The sequence below is a fragment of the Mobula hypostoma genome, chromosome 7 (genome assembly GCF_963921235.1).
Source record: "Mobula hypostoma chromosome 7, sMobHyp1.1, whole genome shotgun sequence".
Classification (NCBI taxonomy): domain Eukaryota; kingdom Metazoa; phylum Chordata; class Chondrichthyes; order Myliobatiformes; family Myliobatidae; genus Mobula; species Mobula hypostoma.
In genome coordinates, this window is record NC_086103.1 from 82,078,064 (window position 1) to 82,099,021 (window position 20,958).

Sequence of the window (20,958 nt, forward strand, 5' to 3'; positions counted from 1 at the left end):
TTGATTATGACTCGACTGGACTCCTGCCTCAGCAAGGACCTGGACCCATTGCAATTTGCCTATCATCACAATGGGTCAATGGCAGATGCAGTCTCCATGGCTCTTCACAAGGCTTCAGACCACCTAGACAACACAAACACCTACGTCAGGATGCTGTTCATCGACATTACCTCAGCATTTAATACCATTATTCCCACAATCCTGATTGAGAAGTTGCAGAACCTGGGCCTCTGTGCTTCCCTCTGTAATTGGATCTTCGACTTCCTAACTGGAAGACCACAGTGTGTGGATTGGTGATAACATATCCTCTTTGCTGACGATCAACACAGGCGCACCTCAAGAGTGTGTGCTTAGCCCACTGCTCTGCTCTCTGTATACACATGACTGTGTGGCTAGGCATAGCTCAAATACCATCTACAAATGTGCTGATGATAGAATCATTGTTGGTAGAATCTCAGGTGGTGACGAGAGGGCATACAGGAGTGAGATATGCCAACTAGCGGAATGGTGCCGCAGCAACAACCTGGCACTCAACGTCAGTAAGATGAAAGAGCTGATTGTGGACTTCAGGACAGGTAAGATGAAGGAACACGTGCCAATCATCATAGAGGGATCAGAAGTGGAGAGAGTGAGCAGCTTCAAGTTCCTGGGTGTCAAGATCTCTGAGGATCTAACCTGGTCCCAACACATTGATGTAGTCATAATGAAGGCAAGACAGTTGCTATACTTTATTAGGAGATTGAAGCCATTTGGCATGTCAACAAATACACTCAAAAACTTCTATAGTTGTACCGTGGAGAGCATTCTGACAGGCTGCATCACTGTCTGGTATGGAGGGGCTACTGCACAGGACAGAAAGAAGCTGCAGAAAGTCGTAAATCTAGTCAGCTCCATCTTGGGTACTAGCTTACGAATTACCCAGGACATCTTTAGGGAGTGGTGTCTCAGAAAGGCAGCGTGCATTATTAAGGACCTCTAGCACCCAGGGCATGCCCTTTCTTCATTGTTACCATCAGGTAGGAGATACAGAAGCCTAAAGGCACACACTCAGCGATTCAGGAACAGCTTCTTCCTCTCTGCCATCCAGTTCCTGAATGGACTTTGTAGCTTTTGGACACAAACTCACTTTTTTAATATACAGTATTTCTGTTTTTGCACATTTTAAAATAATCTATTCGATATAGGTAATTTACTTGTTTATTTAATATTATGTTTTATTGTATTTATTATTCTTTTTTTTCTCTCTCTGCTAGTTTACATACTGCATTGAACTGCAGCTGCTAAGTTAACAAATTTCACGTCACATGCCGGTGATAATAAAGCTGATTCTAATTCTGATTTTGTATATGGATCACTCTATGTAACCCAGTTCTAAAACTTTTGACTCTATTTCCTCAGGGATCTTCTACATTTAATCCATTAATTCCATTAATAGTCTTAAGCGCAATGAGTCTGTCTCTTACTCTTCCAATATTAATATGAAGGGTAGTAGGTCTAGTTGTGTGTCCTGATATTTAAACATTTTTAGTTTGCTATCAATGTGATGAATCTGTCACAATCGCCCTTCAAGTCATAATTTACCCCAGTAGTGGAGCTCCAGGTGCTGATGAAGACAGGCCAGATGTATTTTATGCCTGGCCCTTCCCAGCTTAATACTGGGATGAGACTAGAGTGTGACCTCATTCAATTGTAAAGAATGATAGCCCTATAGAAAAAAGTTGCCCGAGTTGCGGGAGGAGAGAAAGCAGCACGCTGCGCGAGCGCAGCCCTCCGGTGAAAAATGGTATCATATCCATTAAATAGGGGCTGTGGACAATTCTGATTTGAGGGAGACGGACGTGAAAGCACAGAGGAACATCTGGAAACATTTCTGAAATGCCCATTTGCTGCTGTCGTTACTGCGCGGTCGGGAATCTTTCGGAGGGAAGGCCTCAAAATCCCCGGCTTTGCCTGCTGTTGGTGACCGAGATAGAGGTCGAATCGTTCGGATAGCGATGGCGCTCAGTACTTGGTGTCAGAGAGCTGATCAGAGCTCGAAGTTTTCGGATGACTCAGAGTCAGACCGTTGTCGGGTATGGCAGGGAGAGTTCTTCTTCCTTCTCTCGTCTGCATGAGATATGGGACATTTGAGAGACTTTGGACTTTTATTGTGCTCCTGGACTTCGTCATCAAGCTATGGTATTGTTGCACTGTTGTAACCATATGTTATAATTATGTGGTTTTGTTAGCTTTTTCAGTCTTGGTCTGTCCTGTGTTTTGTGATATCACACCAGAGGAAATATTTTATCATTTCTTAATGCATACATTACTAAATGACAATAAAAGAGGACTGCGTGTCTTCATAATCTAATTGTCAATATTAACCTTTAAGATCATTCAAATACCTGAATGCACAAAATTGCTTACACTTCATAAATAATGGAGTGACCCTGACAATTTTCCAACTCAAATGGTGAAATCTGGACTGAGTATTTGGAAAGATAAGGTCCTGTTGGCAGTTTTTCACTACTCACCTGTTTCTTATAGCACTATGAATAGGTAACAAGAAACTCTCTTGCCCTGCTCTCTCCGCTCAAGATGGACTTATTGCCTTCTGCTCTACTTTTTTCACTCCTGCATTCCTTGCCTTCTTTTCTCCATTGACTTCTGTTTGCATTTTGTCAAATTTCTTTCCTTCTTCATTATTTCTGACTACTACACATAGGTGGTCTTTTATCTCACCACCCACAACAAAACTGTCTAATGTTTAGTGGTTCCCACAGTGGGGAATACAACCCCCTATGGGAGTTTCTAAAGGGGAGATAAAGATAAAGGGGGGTACTCAGTATCAAGGCCAGGGGAAGGTAAGGGGGGGTACAGGCTTTATTTAAGAAATTAATTACTTATATAAACATTTGATCCTCGGTGCCTCATAACTGATTACAACAATCACGTAATCACTGCATCTCTTACTAACCCACCTCTCTCTTAGACTTTGCTTGAAGCATGTTAAAATTGTTGAAAAGCAATGTGACACTTCTGTATTTGGCAAATCCTGAGAAATGTGGACTGAAGAAATCCATTCACTACTGTAGCACAATGTCAGCTACCACGATTCCCATACTCTAATCATGCTAATTAGAGCATGCAAATCCTGAGAATTAGGGTATGATGCTCAATGGGGTAAAGATCAGAATCTGCTCTTTTGAATACTCCTGATCACATTTCTCAAGCCCACAGCCCAACTGGGATATTGCTGTCCCACTTTATGTACCTTCAGGCAGAGAGTCAGATTTTGCCTGATCTATGATGACATTGCAACTTTTCCCATTATTGATCACAGTGCTTGAGGATAGATTTGAACAGTAAACAATTAACCGTGGTTATTAATCCATAACAAAAATGGCAGAAGCAGACCAAACAAAAAAAAGATTGAGACAGTATAGTGTGGAGCATCTGAAAAATGGATTTATAGCAGCATCAAGCAACCAATGGCAGTCAATATGTCTGTGGTTTGAAAAAGTTTTTTTTTGCAAATGAGGTAATGAAACCATCTAGACTTCTTGAATATTTGAAGAGAATACATTCTGATAAAGCAAACAAGAACTTGGCTTACTTTCAGTCACTTTGTGAAAACTTTCAGAAATGAGAGATATCTCAAGACATGTTTGCCAGCACTTTACAACAGAACGGTAATGGCTTGCATGCTTCATACATTTCAATGTTCATTGCTAAATGTGCAAAGCTCCATACAATTAGAGAAGAACTTATTCTACCAGTAGTAAGGCAGGTTCAGAGTGCAGCTTTGTATAAGTCATCAAAACAAATAATTAAAACAATCCCGCCCAACAAAAACTCTGTTCAAAGAAGAATAGATGAAATATCTGAGAATGTGGAAGTCACATTGTACAACAAACTTAGGACAACAGAATTTGCTCTGCAGTTGGATGAGTCAACTTTTCAGGCAATAAATCTTTACTTCTTGGTTATGTTTGCTTCATAAAAGATGAAAGCATGGCTCAAGAGTTGCTATTTGCAAGGGGAGTAGAAAGAGATATGAAGGGGGAAAACAATGTTTTGGGTTGTTGAGCAATTTTTCAAAGAGAAAGATATTCTGCTCACCAGCATTCTTACTTATGCAACAGATGAGGCATCATCAATGATGGGACACCAGCTTGGGCTTATAACTTTCTTGAAAAAAGCTGTACCTAACATATTTACCATTCACTGTGTAACTCACAGATAACATCTTGTCACAAAAAAACGTAGGTGATCAGCTGCACAAATCATTAAATACTGTTATCACTGCGGTAAATAAACTCAAATTGCATGCTTTCAATTCTTGACTATTTTGAGAGTTTGTTTTGAGAATGATGAATAATTTGAACTCTTGTTGCACACAGAAGTCAGATAGTTCTCAGAAGGAAACCACCTGGGACACTTTTATGCACTTTTTGAAATTGATACAGTTCTTAGAAGACTTGAATGCATTATTTAATAATCAACTTCAGAATATTAGGCGTGTCTTTGATTATTTGTCAGAATTATCTGCAAAGTTCAATGAAATAAATTTTCAGTTGCAAAGAAATGATGCAAATCTTATTAAAGTCAAATCAGTCATCTCCACATTCCTGTCCAAGTTAACCTTAATTAAGTGCAACATTGGCCATTGTGGCCATTTCCAATTTCTGAGCTTCTCTGAGTTGGAAGAGAAAGGAAGAATACCAGATGCTGATCTTCAATATACAGTGGCCACCTGGGTGAGCTGCATAACGACATGTCGGAGAAACTTCAGGATCTTCTCTTGATCCAAATTCCAGATTGAGTAATAAATCCATTTGTGAACACTTGCAATGAGGAACTAACAGGAAGGATCAAGAAATGGTTGATCTTCGTATAAAATGACTTTGAGCTGAGGCTGAGGATCAGAAAATCATATCAAGACTTTTGGTTACAGAACACTACCTCTAAACATAATCCTGCATGGTGGAAAAAGGTCAAGGTGTTCTTTATTGCCTTTCCAACATCGTATTTAGTGCAGCGAAGTTTCTCTGCAGACTAATTATTTCAAAGCTATGAAACAGACTGGAAATTACTGAATGCGGGGACCTGAGACTTTTTCATGTCCATCCACCTCAGTTAAAGATGAATAAGCAACAAAGTAATTACTAGTCAGGCTACTAACGTATACTTTAAAATTGTTGATGAAAATTGTTTTTACTATAATTAAATAAAGAAATCATTTATTTGTAACTTTAAATAGTTCTGAATAATTTTTGCAATTTTTCATTGTTGCTTTGAATTTTCAGTTCCATTTTCTTTCACTGTGCATCATAAACCAAAATTCTTTCTAATATTTATGTAATGGCCAGAAAGGAAGAAGGGTAGGGGAGTGTGGCACTGGGGATGTGGTCAGGGAGCCAAGGGGGTACTAACACCAAAAGGTCTGTGAATCACTAGTCTAACCTAATGATAACAAATGAAAATAATCACAGATTTTTTTCTTTGCCGATATCAGCAGACATAGATTTGCATTATCAATCATTTTCATAAAATTTCCTTTGTTTTCTCAAACCATTAACTGTGAAAATCTTTCAACTCTTACATTCATGCAACTCAAAGCTTTGTTGAAATTGAGAATAATTTGAACTTACATCTTATTTGTAGTGTTATGAAGCTTTCATCAGAGTATGGGTATGGTGTATAGTTGACAATGCATTTGATGAGCTGGTTGTGATGCCGGTAAGATGGGATGAATGCAAAGTTACTGTGGAGTGACCAGGAGTAACCAGTCCATTTTTCTTCAGTCCTGGGGACCCAATCTGTCAGGTCAGAGATACCTTCCCAGCTCAGAGAAGCTTTTCCTCTTTGGTCAATATTCGTGGATGTACAGGACAAAGTTACCATTTCATCACCTTCAATAACTTCCTCTGGGACGGATATCTGTGGTTTTGCTGGGCGAACTGTACAGTTAGAAAGGAAAGTAAACATGTTAAATGTAAACTTGACAGAATCTTTAAGTCAGACAACAAGTAAAAGATTATGCAGTTTTATCTGTTGTCCTGAGTCGGTGTGCAATAGGTGAATCTACACTGGATCAAGTAGTGCACTGGTTGCTTTCAAGGCAAATACTTCAGCAGATATCTCAACAACATTAGCCAACTTTGACCCTGCCTCAGTCTACCTGCTCCTGAGATCCTAGTGCACGTGACAAACTCTTATTTCCCTTTTTAGTGAGCCAGCTGCTCACAACTCACAGCAATATAAACAACACCCACATTTACAAAAGTACTGTGCAACTACTGAAACTGAGTGTTAGAAATGACAATGGAAGTGACAGGTTGTGGTCACTCAAACCAACAAACTTGATATGAAATGGCAGGTAGTGCAGCTGCCTTTCAACTCTGACCTTGACTGCCAGCCACGTGGAGGTTGTACTCTCTTCCTGTGAGCACACGGGTTTCTTCTGGGATAAGTTTTCTCCCTCATCCTGAAGGTGTGCTGGTTGTGGGGTTAATTGGCAACTATAAGTTACCCCTGGAGTAGGTGGTAGGAGGGAGAACACGTCATGCTTCAAAAAGGTCACAGCCTGGGTGGTGTAGGAAGTGGAAGAATGTCATTTATGCCGGAGGTACATGGGATGTGCCTCCAAGTATGACAGAGCTAAAGGAAGTCCTCACTGTAATTTAGATAGCAGATTGGGTACCAATATTGGTGAGTAGTTTAAACTGGCTCATGGTAACTTTGACAACATGTGTGGATACAATAGCTGCACATCTCATTTGAAAGCAGTGGAGGGAGAAATAATGTTCAATGCATTTTGTACATCCTGCACGACAATCTGGTAATTTATTCTGCGCCAGACACACAAAATGCTGGAGGAATTTAGCAAGTCAGGCAGCATTTATGGAGGGGAATGAACAGGCAACGTTTTGGACTGAGCATCTTCATCAGAAGCTGAGGAAGAGTCCTGATGAAGGTCCTCGGGCTATAATGTTGACGGTTTATTTCCCTCTATAGGAGCTGCCTGACCTGCTGAGTTGTTTCAGGATTTTGTGAGTGATGCTCAAGATTTTTAGCATCTGCGGAATCACTTTTGCTTATAATTTATTAAATGTGCTTTCGCAAGCTGTTGCGGTAACAACACACATTGTCTCAAAAGATACAACTGTGGTTGGGTAAAACTTCTCTTCCCAGAAGAATCTGACAAAATGTCATCTCCACTAAACCCAAAAGACCCAGCTACCCCAGATAGTGAATGGACCCTTTGAAGGAAGTATCCTGATTACAGTGCACTGTGATTTTGAATGAAAATTGTGATGGCCAAAGTGACCACAAAAGGAGATATACTGATTAGTCACAGATGTTGATATAAAATTACTATGATAAACTATCTTTAGAAAATGATGGTTAACCCAGACTTGAATGTAGTGCTGGGTCAACTACCTACCAGAGCAGGGGCTCCTGAAGCTGGGCCATATGCCATGCTAACATGTTAGCACAGCCAAATAGAGTACTAGCTGGTTGCATGCATAAACCATTCTCAGTCTCCTTGTACACACATTTAAGTGCTGAGCTGGAGAGCTAGGTCATTAGCTGGTGAAGATATCTGCCCGTCTCTCATTTATGCCATCTCATATCACACCTGCTCCCTTTGAGCAGCAGCTAAATTTGACCAAGCAACATGTTCTCTTTTGTGATATGAGTTCAGTCTGTGGCTTGAGTTCCCTCCCCTCCACTGTTTACAGTAACTTCTTAACTCTCAATTAACATGTACAAAAATTTTTTCAAAATTTTTCAAAGGGCACTAGAAATTTTGGCTCAAAACATGCAATTTTCATTCAACTCTTCCCATCTTTTAAAATTTGACTCTCACAGGGAGTCCTATACCTGTAACTTTTGAACTTCCTATAGCTCCCTACAACTGAAATGTACTGCAGTGTGAATAAGCTGAGCAAGGAAAATGGATGAAACTCTCCCAACTGATTTATCATTCTGAACTTGACTCTGCCCACACTGGAAAATCTGGGCTTGCATCCAGTCCTTGGGTGCATAAAATTTAACCCTCCAGCAATACCAGCCCATACTTACATGTCACTGTGTTAAAGGGGTAGGAATCATAATTTCTACGTACTTGTGAAACTTCAGCTTAAAATGTAGCATCTTAGTGTGATACAGATGGAACATGGCATTGGCAAGCACACTCTCCTCTGATTGAGTGCTAAAAACAAGGCCTATCTATCTTCTCAGGAGCTCACATATCTATCCAAACTTAGTGTTCTGAGGGACAGCTGTTAGGACTTAACCCATATCCTAGTCAATATATAAAGTACTGTGGGCACGTGGCCAAGTGATTAAGGCATTGGATGAGCTACCTGAAGGTCGTGAGTTCGAGCCTCAGCCAAGGGCCTTGAGCAAGGTACTTAATCACACATTGCTCTGTGATGACACTGGCGCCAAGCTGTATGGGTCCTAAAGCCCTTCCCTTGGACAACATCGGTGTTGTGGAGAGGGGAGACTTGCAGTATGGGCAACTGCTGGTCTTCCATACAACCTTGCCCAGGCCTGCACCCTGGAGAGTGAAGACTTTCCAGGCGCAGCTCCATGGTCTCGCAAGACTAACAGATTCCATAAATATAAAGTACTGCTCATTATTTGTTTATCTAGCAAGTATCATATTTCTGTCAGTACAATGGCATGTACATTACCAGCATGAATAGATTTCAAAAACACTTTGTAAATTCAAGACTATCTTGAGGAAAGTGGAACTAGATTTTAGAGTCTCTGAAAGTAGATGTGGGGTTTAGGATCTGTGCTTTTGCTTCCATATGGTGATTATTATGAATGGTGTCTAGCCAGCATTAACTGGCTGTGTTATGCCTGTATGACTCAACAGGAGGCCCAATATTGTGAAAGGTACCACCAACCATTCCATCCCAGACATTCTCTTTTCTTCCCACCCCCCCCCTCCCATAAGGCAGAAGATACAAAAGCAGAAAGAATTTACCACCAGGTTCAGGGACAGCTTCTATCCGGCTATTGAATGGGTGGCTTGTACCATGAAATGGAGTCTTGACCTCACAATTTACCTAGTCATGGTCTTGCACATTGCTGTCTGCTTGCACTTCACTTTGTCACTTTAACACTTTATTCTGCATTCTGCTATTGCTTTCCCTTGGTACTATCTGAATGTATTAATGTGATGAAATGATCTGTACGTAAGACATACAAAGCATTTTTTTACTATACCTCATGAGATAATAAAACAATTATCCAATTGTCCAGCTTGCTTTAATATGTGCCAGCTGGCACTTCTTATATAGGAGGGATTGTAGCTGGACAATGATGTTGTTTATACTGGGGGTGCCTTTACTGCTGCACCAATATCTCACAGACTGTTGGTTACTGAGCTTAATTTGGTGGAATTACTCCTTGAACTCCTAAATGGAAGCAGCCAGTTACTGGAGGCTTATGTTTCTCTCCTCATTCTCCCTCTACAGTATGACTGGAAAAATAAACAGAGGATAGCTGTCCTGACTCATTTGCCCTGTAACACTGTATGGTAAGGGGATGGCTACTATTGCACCTACAGTGCCTTGAAAAAGTATTCAGCCCCCCACAACTATTTTCACATTTCACTCTCTCATTCTCTAAATTTAAAATATATTGAGGTAGGATTCTTGAGCCAATCTACAAAACATTGTACATCATAACAAATCAAAAGAAAAATTCCAAAACCTGTCAACAATTTACTAAAAATTAAAAGCTAAATTTTGAGGCAGAGAAGTATTCATCCCTTTTGTAATTACTATGTTAACTTTCCTCAGGTGCAATATATTACCTTACCAATTCACCCAAAAAGTTGATGTAGAAAAATAGAGGATCACTTGTTTTTAATGAATTCATAACAATAAATACCCCCTTGCTCTGTAAGATCCAAGTGTATAGTAGATTTTCAACAGACCAAACCAAATGAAGACAAAAGACGGAAAAGCACAAATCTGGGGAAGGATACAAGACTGTCTCAAAGATACTGGACATATCTTGGAGCTCAGTACAGTCCATCACGAAAAAGTGAACAAGTTATGAAACCACAACCACGTTGCTTAGGTTAGGCTGTCCCTCTTAGTCTAATAGCACTTGTAAGAGAGGCAACAGTGACACCAGAAGTCACTCTGAGAAGAAACTGTGGTGTAAAGAAGTGGAGAAAGATGATACTAAAGTGGAACTTCTTGGCCTCAACTCTAAGCAGTACATGTGGTACTAACCTAATAATCTACATCAGCCAGGTAACACCATCCCTAATCTGAAGTATGGTGAATGTAGAATCATGCTATGGGGATGCTTTTCACAAGCATGGAGCAGAAGTCTAGTCAGGATTGATGGAAAGGTGAATGCTGCTAAACACAGAGAGATCCTGGATAAAAACCTGCTGGCCTCTGCCAGAAAGCGTAAACTGAGGAGGAAGTTTGTCTTTCAGCAGGGCAACAATCTAAATCACACTGCCAGACCAATATGGAGTGGCTTCAAATGGAAAAAATTGATGTCCTTGAGTGGCCCAGTTAGAGTCCAAAAGAGGGTTAAGAGGAGATTCAGCAGAACGTTGTCTGGGAGGGAGCTGTGAAGTGTGATGATAGACAAAACAAATGGGTTTGTTCCTCTTAGAGTAGAGAGTGTGAGTGGGAGCCCTGTTGGATGTACATAGAACTATAAGCGGCATTGATAGAGTAGACAATGAGAAACTTCTTCCTAAATTAGTCTGCTACTAGGAGGCATAAATTTAAGGTAACTATTAAGAAGTTTAGAGGGGAATTTGAGAAAGTATATTGGAATCTGGAACAGACTGACTAAGGGGGTGATGGACGGTGGTACTCTCACATTTAAGAAATATCTACAAGAGTATTTAATCCACCAAATCATAGAAAGTCATGGACCAAAGGCTGGTAAACAGGATTAGTTGAGGTGGTTACTTGATGGTAGCCATGGGAAGGCCTGGTTCTGTGCTCCATGACTCTATTTCTCCATAGAAATTCCCGCTTACCATATACATTGACACTGATTCCACCTTCTCCTGACCAGTTGTTGCCCTGACCCAGTTCAAATCGGAAGTAGTAAGTCCCAGTGTCTGCTTTGTGGATGTTGTCAATTTGCAGTGAACAGTTTCTCTCATTCAGATCGCCAATCAGTTGCACGTCGGGTGACACTCCCTCCAGGTTCATGTTGTTGTATATTTCAGCAGCCTGGTTGTTATTGGGAAAGGGTGAATTCTTCAGCCACCTGGCAGTTACAGTGGACGGGTCTCGGATTGGGTCAGGGTATTGAAAGGAACAGTTCAATATTACAGTCTCGCCTTCCCAAGCAGAAACGGAATTATCAACCCAGACGGACCACTGGCAGATGGATCCTAAGAAAGCAAACACAGGAAGTCTGTGAACACGAGGAATTCTGCAGATGCTGGAAATTCAAGCAACACACATCAAAGTTGCTGGTGAACGCAGCAGGCCAGGCAGCATCTCTAAGAAGAGGTACTGTCGAAGTTTCGGGCCGAGACCCTTCGTCAGGACTAACTGAAGAAAGAGCTAGTAAGAGATTTGAAAGTGAGAAGGGGAGGGGGAGATCCAAAATGATAGGAGAAGACAGGAGGGGGAGGGATGGAGCCAAGAGCTCATACCCCATCCGTTATTTATTTATATACACACACTCTCTCTCTCTCCTTTTTCTCCCTCTGTCCCTCTGGCTATACCCCTTGCCCATCCTCTGGGTTCCCCCCCGCCCCCTTTTCCTTCTCCCTGGGCCTCCTGTCCCATGATCCTCTCATATCCCTTTTGCCAATCATCTGTCCAGCTCTTGGCTCCATCCCTCCCCTTCCTGTCTTCTCCTGTCATTTTGGATCTCCCCCTCCCTCTCCCACTTTCAAATCTCTTACTAACTCTTCCTTCAGTTAGTCCTGACGAAGGGTCTTGGCCTGAAACGTCGACTGTACCTCTTCCAACAGGAAGTCTGTTATGACTTGTTGTCACTCAACAGTGATTCAGCCTGACTCTACACATTGTGCAATGTGAAATATTCAATTTTAAGTCCCAATGTGACTGTCAATATTCTCATAAATGTAAAAGCTTCCAGAATCCTTTTCTTTAATGATTTCTTGTCCTGAGTTTTCTAAAGAGCCAAGACTAATTTGGAATGATCTATTGCATTTGATTTGATGCTTTCAGCCACTATCCTTTCTAATAGAAAATTCCTGTATGGCGATGTCATTAGGCTATTTGACTGCAGAAGGCATTTCATCGGCAGCCAGCATCCACGCAAAATACGGTTTTGAAACGCGTGATGTAGATGTAAATTGTCCCCGCTGTAGGTTACAGATGAAGGAACAGTTGGTGTCCATTCTGTTCACACTGTGACATTACAACTGTTGTTCATCAGTTCTTCAGGGACAAATCTAATCTCAGGTGAATAACCAACCTTCTGGCTGACACACCTCCATATCAGTTTGACTTAGCTTCACACGTGCATAAGGCCAGAAAGAAATGTGGAACAAACTTAATATAAAAAAAAGATAACAAATTAACATAACAGATACTTTGGGATTCCTTTGGGATGAATAAAGTATCTATCTATCTGTCTAATAGATAATTATAAATACACATATACAATTAAGTAAAATTTAAAATGTGGACAAAATAAATCACATAATCAGTTTTATCTCCTAACATTCTCTTTTAAGGAATTGTCTTAATCAGAATGTTGATCCTCAGACAGCACAATTCCGCGCTGTTCTTTTGAGTCTAGTTCACGTGCAACGGTATACAAGAAACATCACAGTAATGCCTGATCTGATCCTTATTTGATGTTCCAGACACACTGAAGAATTCCAGCGAGGCTTCCCTGGGTAGTTATTGGGATTAGAGGGGCCTCACACTCTTGTCTTGTTTCCCCATTCAAATTGTAGTTCAAGGCATTGCCAGGAGGCTTGGAATGTGCATACATTCTGCATGTGGCCAAGCTGTGAGTTTTGGATGAACTCTCCCTGAACATTAGCTCAGTGTGAATTCACACATAGAGACTGTGAGTGTAATCATCACTCATAGTTCTGTAACCGTCAGAAGAAATAGGGGAGGGGAGGGGAGGTTGAAAATACTTAGAGGAAGGAAATCAAATAAGCTTTTCCAGAAAATGGAATCCAGCGTTATTCTTCTAAGAGTGGGGAAGATTAAGACTAGGTTTAATATAAATCTATACTGTGTCACGGAATGGAATCATACTATCATGAGCCTTCATGTTCAACAAGCTTCCGCTAAATTCATCTGTCTTGCAGCCCACTCCCCGCTCTTCCTCATCGCCCTATAGTTGCTTTACATTTTCAAGTGTATATCCAATTCATGTTTGAAATGCTCCAATTTTCACCAACTATCCTATCACTATCACATAATCTTGAGAGCAACTAAGGGTGTAAACTGTGCCTGCTTGGGTGCTGGCCAGAAGTAGGAGGGGAGAAATTTAGGGTAATTGGCCCAAGAAGCAGAAGGATTAATGAGTTGATTTTTTTTTCATCCAGGGAAGCAAAACTAAGTTTCAAGATACAATTGCATCAAAGTAATAGGTCTCTATGGAAAACGTAATGCCTAGCAAATGCACCATTCAAGAAGACAGCACAGGTTTTATGGCTTGAATGGACACCTTCTCAGCTGTACCATCCTTTGATCTCTTTAGATGATGCATAGTGGTTGGTGGGCACTTACCCTGGATGAGACACATGGCTATAAGTGCCAGCGTGCAATGCAACGATGTGTTCATTGTGTCGATCTCAGCCTCGATGGGGAGCGTACACACAGCAGCCAGGCACAATCAGACACATTGATACCTGCACAATGGACAATGGAGTAGAGTCAACAAAGGGATGATTTAAGTCATGTTTAGCGATGGCTGTTGCATAAACCCCCACATCTGTCAAACTGGGCACTGAACTCTCATTGTGCTTCTACTACTCTCACTTCTCTCCTTTGCTTCTTTTGCAGAAATTGAAAATATGGAATTGCAGGGCTGAAATAACAACAGCTTTGGACAAAAGAGATTTAAACTTGAGGAAATAAAAACCTTTTTGTGCTCTTCTAACACTACATTCTTTTCTCTGCCCTCAGTTTTTGCAGTGATTCAGACAGAGAAATTTCTTTAGTATCTTAACCCAAATAGTCACACTCAGTGCATGACAGGAAATCCAGCTGTGTGGTGCATCACATGTGTGGTGTCTTTCCCAAACCTACCAAACAATTTCTTTTCATATAGCAAATCTTGTTGATGCAACTATCCTTCCATACAAACAAAAATTTACCAGAGGAACTCCATGGGTCAAGTAGCTTGTGTGGAGGCAAAGCGATAGTTGACATTTTGGGCCATGTTAGGTCTCAACCCAGATCATTAACTATCCCTTTGTCTTCACGGATGCTAACCTTTTGAGTTCCTCCAGTAGTCTGTTAATTTTCTCTGCATCTTTGGTGTCTCCATTCCTTTGATGAAGTCACTCTCCAGAGCTCGTCTTTAGATAATCTGCCTGGAATATTGATCCCAGAGATGATGACCTGTAGCTTTTGAACTACTTTTCAATCTGATTATAAACTGATCAAAATTTGCACTAACTCAGTCCTTAGAGTAATGAGATCCACTTATCTCGTTAAGACATAAAGAAATATTTGGTTTAAAACCATATATTTTTCTAGTGCATTGCTATCACAAATCATTCCTATTTGGCTATGGGATGACCCACAGCTAAGCTTCAATGTAGGTATTGCTTAAGCATCCTGAACAGATAGTGGAAGAAAGTCTTCGGTACCTCAAATTTCAAACCAACAGAAGAAAAAAATAAGGCATCTAAGGTATGGTACACACATTCTAGTAGTCCCATTCATATTTCTCCAAGAATGCCCAGGAAAAACTAGAATACTGAATTAACTCCGCCAAGAAAAATGTCTGCCAAGGATGCTTTTGTTATCTCACCACAGTAAACACACACCCCAAACCTAGTCAATTACCCCATACCATTGTCCAACAAACCCCATGTTGTCCACTTCATGTTCATCCCCATGGAGAAAGTTGAATTTTCCCAAACCCATAATTGGTTATAGCTCCTCTGACTGTTCCATACCCACAGAGCCTCTTTCAGTGGCATTCCTGTCAACCCAGTCCAGTTATTCCCTTTGTTTCCTGAACTCACTTTTCATTGTCCACATCTGAAACTGATAACCTTCATCAAAGCATTCATTTATTGGTTCCTTTAAAGTCCACACCAAAGCTCACTCCATTGCTGCAGTCTTATTTTCCCTTCCCACCGCTTAATCCTACTGTATCCAATCTCTTACCCCAAAATTCAGAATCAGAACCAGAAGCAGGTTTATTATCACCAGATTATAAGACCATAACACTATAAGACATAGGAGAAGAATTAGGCCATTTGGCTCATCGATTCTGCTCTGCCATTTCATCATGGCTGATCCATTTTTCCTCTCAGCCCCAATCTTCTGCCTTCTCCCTGTATCCCTTCATGCCCTGACCAATGAAGAATCTATCAACTTCTGCCTTAAATATACATACAGACTTGCCCTCCACAGCTGCCTGTGGCAATGAATTCCACAGATTCACTACTCTCTGGCTAAAGAACTTACTCCTCATCTCAGTTCTAAAAGGACTTCCCTCTATTCTGAGGTCGTGTCCTCTGGTCTTAGACTCTCTCACTATAGGAATCATCTTCTCCACATCCACTCTATCAAGGTGATTCACTGTTTGATAGGTTTCTAGGAGATCATCACTCATTCTTCTGAATTCTAGTGAATACAGGCCCAGAGCCATTAAATGCATTTTATATGACAAGCCATTCAAACCTGAAATCATTTTCATGAACCTCCTTTGAACTCTCTCCAGTTTTAGCACATCCTTTTTAAAATAAGGGGCCGAAAACTGCTCACAGTACTCTGAGTGAGGCCTCACCAGTGCTTTATAAAATCTCAACATTGCATCCTTGCTTTTATATTATATTCCAGCCTTCTTGAAATGAATGCTAACATTGCATTTGCTTTCCTCACCACAGACTCCACCTATAAATTTAACTTTAGGTGAATCCTGCACAAACACCCTTTGCATCTAATTTTTTTTGTATTTTCTCTCCATTTAGAAAATAGCTAACCCTTTTATTTCTTCTACTAAAGTGCAGGACAATACCCTTCCCGACACTGTATTCCATCAGCAGTGAAATTTGTTGTCTTTGCAGCAACAGTACAATGCAATACATAGTAATAGGAAAAATGTGTGTGTATGTGTGTACATATATAAGTTTATCTATTTATTAAATAGTTAAATTAAATAAGTAGTGCAACAATAGAAATAAAGAAGTCATGAGGTAGTGTTCATGGGTTTAATGTCCATTCAGAAATCTGATGGCAGAGGGGAAGAAGCTGTTCCTGAATCGTTGACTGTTTGCTTTCAGTCTAATAGTGGGTAAGGAGAATTCACTCCAATTCACTCAAATATGCATTCCCCTATTTATAACCCACTCTGACTCCATGTTTCACTCCAATTCTCATTCCTGATAACCCACTACAATTCTCTACTCCAAGCCCTTCCTAATCTCCAATGCCCATTCCCTCTTCAATTCCCTGTCTGAGAACCCTCCCCTGTAGTCCCTTGTCATTGGCCAGAACAATGCCCTCCTTGACAATTCATTTCAATTCCTTTTCTGGATATCTCACCCAATTCACTTCCAACTTCCTGGGACTTATGTGTGGCTTCTGAAAGTGTGCTTTAATATGAATCCTCTTTTTTGGGCGAGGGGCCTTCGGAAATGTGATGACAGACGATAGTAGAAGCCCTAAAGAAGCCACTGATTTAGAAGCCCCACAGTTTGCTGTTCACTGTTTGCTCTGCAGGCTGACCAAAATCCATCCCATTGTTAGGCCATCTGCAGTCCAGTCAGTATTTACCATCTCACAGTGTTTTCTAATTCTTATCAGAGATCAAGACTCCTTTTTTTCTGGTTTGTAGCTCACATGTCCCTCTTCAGGGCTCAGTTAAAACCAAAGGCTGCCCTAGCCAACATGCTGCATCATACTGAGCTGAAATCCACTCTCCTTAGCCCAGGAGAGGAGATGATATCGGAAACATCTGATCTCTGAGCTGGTAAATATAACTTCAGATCTTTTCTCTATATGAGTTATATTACACACTGCAACATTTGCCTGCACACTTCCCTCTCTGTGTCAGGACCTTGTAAGTTTTTGACCACTGTGTGTACTGATATTTGAGTGTGGTCCAACAGCATTACAATAACATTAAGTATTGCCTTATGCAGGAATAGATATTCTGAGGGGCCCTTTATCCCTCCCAATCTGAGCCAATTCTACCCACATTTTAGTTTGTGCCTAGCATTGAAAAATAACATAGAAACATAGAAACATAGAAAATAGGTGCAGGAGTAGGCCATTCAGCCCTTCGAGCCTGCACCGCCATTTATTATGATCATGGCTGATCATCCAACTCAGAATCCCGCCCCAGCCTTCCCTCCATACCCCCTGACCCCTGTAGCCACAAGGGCCATATCTAACTCCCTCTTAAACATAGCCAATGAACTGGCCTCAACAGTTTCCTGTGGCAGGGAATTCCACAGATTCACCACTCTCTGTGTGAAGAAGTTTTTCCTAATCTCGGTCCTAAAAGGCTTCCCCTCTATCCTCAAACTGTGACCCCTCGTTCTGGACTTCCCCAACATCGGGAACAATCTTCCTGCATCTAGCCTGTCCAATCCCTTTAGGATCTTATACGTTTCAATCAGATCCCCCCTCAATCTTCTAAATTCCAACGAGTACAAGCCCAGTTCATCCAGTCTTTCTTCATATGAAAGTCCTGCCATCCCAGGAATCAATCTGGTGAACCTTCTTTGTACTCCCTCTATGGCAAAGATGTCTTTCCTCAGATTAGGGGACCAAAACTGCACACAATACTCCAGGTGTGGTCTCACCAAGGCCTTGTACAACTGCAGTAGTACCTCCCTGCTCCTGTACTCGAATCCTCTCGCTATAAATGCCAGCATACCATTCGCCTTTTTCACCGCCTGCTGTACCTGCATGCCCACTTTCAATGACTGGTGTATAATGACACCCAGGTCTCGTTGCACCTCCCCTTTTCCTAATCGGCCACCATTCAGATAATAATCTGTTTTCCTATTTTTGCCACCAAAGTGGATAACTTCACATTTATCCACATTAAATTGCATCTTCCATGAGTTTGCTCACTCACCCAACCTATCCAAGTCACCCTGCATCCTCTTAGCATCCTCCTCACTGCTAACACTGCCACCCAGCTTCGTGTCATCCGCAAACTTGGAGATGCTGCATTTAATTCCCTCATCCAAGTCATTAATATATATTGTAAACTGGGGTCCCAGCACTGAGCCTTGCGGTACCCCACTAGTCACCGCCTGCCATTCTGAAAAGGTCCCGTTTATTCCCACTCTTTGCTTCCTGTCTGCTAACCAATTCTCCACCCACACCAATACCTTACCCCCAATACCGTGTGCTTTAAGTTTCCACACTAATCTCCTGTGTGGGACCTTGTCAAAAGCCTTTTGAAAATCCAAATATACCACATCCACTGGTTCTCCCCTATCCACTCTACTAGTTACATCCTCAAAAAATTCTATGAGATTCGTCGGACATGATTTTCCTTTCACAAATCCATGCTGACTTTGTCCGATCATTTCACCGCTTTCCAAATGTGCTGTTATCACATCCTTGATAACTGACTCCAGCAGTTTCCCCACCACCGACGTTAGGCTAACCGGTCTATAATTCCCCGGTTTCTCTCTCCCTCCTTTTTTAAAAAGTGAGGTTACATTAGCCACCCTCCAGTCCTCAGGAACTAGTCCAGAATCTAACGAGTTTTGAAAAATTATCACTAATGCATCCACTATTTCTTGGGCTACTTCCTTAAGCACTCTAGGATGCAGACCATCTGGCCCTGGGGATTTATCTGCCTTCAATCCCTTCAATTTACCTAACACCACTTCCCTACTAACATGTATTTCACTCAGTTCCTCCATCTCACTGGACCCTCTGTCCCTTACTATTTCTGGAAGATTATTTATGTCCTCCTTAGTGAAGACAGAACCAAAGTAATTATTCAATTGGTCTGCCATGTCCTTGCTCCCCATAATCAATTCACCTGTTTCTGTCTGCAGGGGACCTACATTTGTCTTTACCAGTCTTTTCCTTTTTACATATCTATAAAAGCTTTTACAGTCCGTTTTTATGTTCCTCGCCAGTTTTCACTCATAATCTTTTTTCCCCTTCCTAATTAAGCCCTTTGTCCTCCTCTGCTGAACTCTGAATTTCTTCTTGGGACCCTGAACAATTTTTAAAACTCAGCTAAAATAAACCCAGTTTTCTGATTGCTATTACATTTTTGTAATCTACATATGTGTAATTTTGTTGATTTCAGCAGAAATTTATTTTCCTCTCTACGTCAGTGACTGTAATTCAAAGACAACTGTATTTCATTGTTTATAATCTTCTTTGAACATCCCAAAGTCTCGACACACACTTTCTAAATATCAGCTTACTGACAACATTCTTTAAACTTAGCAAAGCAAAGTACAACAGTTATGAGCTCACACAGTAATCTTTTAATGAATGCCTTGAAACAAGTTGATCTTGTGAACTTAAGGCTGAAAGTCGGTTCAGAACAAGAATTAACCTTGCACAGAGGAAGAATGGTAACCGAAAATCATGTTACATAAAATATATTTAAATAAAATCACAATTAATACTGCCTCATACTAATCTAAATAGTACTTACAGTTGAATCCATGCTCCTTTGAAATGGCACAAGATGTAAAAACCTTTGCTGTGTATAAACTGAGCAATGATGAGAGAAATGAAGAAATTGAACCGTTGTTCCAAAACAGAGGCCCAAGAGGTTAAATAGCCTTTCCCTCACCTATAGTGCAACTGATTATAAATTTAAAGGTCACAATGCTGCAAAATTCCTATCATATTTTAAAATAATAATAATATTCATACATAATGTCTTCACTTCCAAATAGCTTTGTCATTAGAATTATTCATGGCAAATTGACAATTACATTGTTAAACAGGCAACTCCAGACACATAGGCATCTTTGTTAGTTCAACCACAGTTTTCTCTAAACAAGTACATGGAACAGAAACATTAAATCATTCTTACTTTTTCATCAAGATATGTTTGAATAAATTTCTTTCCCAGTTAACCACACAATAAGAGATATCATTAACTCTTCCGACAGCAATCATATGCTCCATTGTTGCCCAAAAGTTGTCACTCATCATATTCGTACTTTTTCCAGTTACATTCCTTATGAGAATTTTTTTCAGGTAACACAATGCAAAGAGAAACTGATGAGAATTCCTAACCTGCAGAAGATGCTTAGGAGAATGTCCACTTCAATGGTGCGGATTGCAGAGCATCATAAGGGATTGTTCGAATTTTTGGGTGTGCATGGTACAATGCAGACTCAGAATCACACCACTGGCTCCTTACCACTCACAAAGAAAGGCTTCTGAAATGCGAGAAGAAGCCACAATAGAGGCACAGTTTACATTATGGGCGCAGTCCAGCATGCAGGGGAGAGTGTGTCCAAGAGTGCGACACTCTCAATCAATTATTTGTGCTGCCCATTGCAGACGCAGCTTCTGTAGCTTCAACACAATGCAGTGCCTGGTCTGAGTCAATCCTCCCCCAGTTCTTTCTTTGACCCTGACATCGCCCGCTCTGGTGAAGTCAGTCTGTTGTTTGAAAACTGACTTCTTTTTGCTCAGTGCTCTAGCTGTTAGGTTGTTTTCATTATGTTTGGTCTTTTCTGAAAGATAAATTTGGATTTTGTACAATTGTTTAAAAACTGACAATATCTGATCACCAATCATTCTATATCTTCATCCAGTTTATGGTCCTATTGGTCTA

At 40.8% G+C, this 20,958-nt stretch overlaps 1 protein-coding gene across 1 annotated transcript in view; it reads right to left on the reverse strand.

Moving 5' to 3' along the window:
- The window catches only part of LOC134349915 (hemicentin-2-like), a 149,473-nt gene extending 128,789 nt beyond the window's left edge, over nucleotides 1-20,684 (reverse strand). Inside the window, exons 1-4 of the mRNA XM_063054873.1 lie at nucleotides 20,412-20,684; nucleotides 13,722-13,843; nucleotides 11,021-11,383; nucleotides 5,634-5,942 (exon numbers count right to left, since the gene is read on the reverse strand). Of these exons, the coding sequence (XP_062910943.1) occupies nucleotides 5,634-5,942; nucleotides 11,021-11,383; nucleotides 13,722-13,776 (727 nt within the window). The 5' untranslated portion in view covers nucleotides 13,777-13,843; nucleotides 20,412-20,684. The remainder of the gene's footprint in view (nucleotides 1-5,633; nucleotides 5,943-11,020; nucleotides 11,384-13,721; nucleotides 13,844-20,411) is intronic.
- Nucleotides 20,685-20,958: the final 274 nt, after the last annotated feature.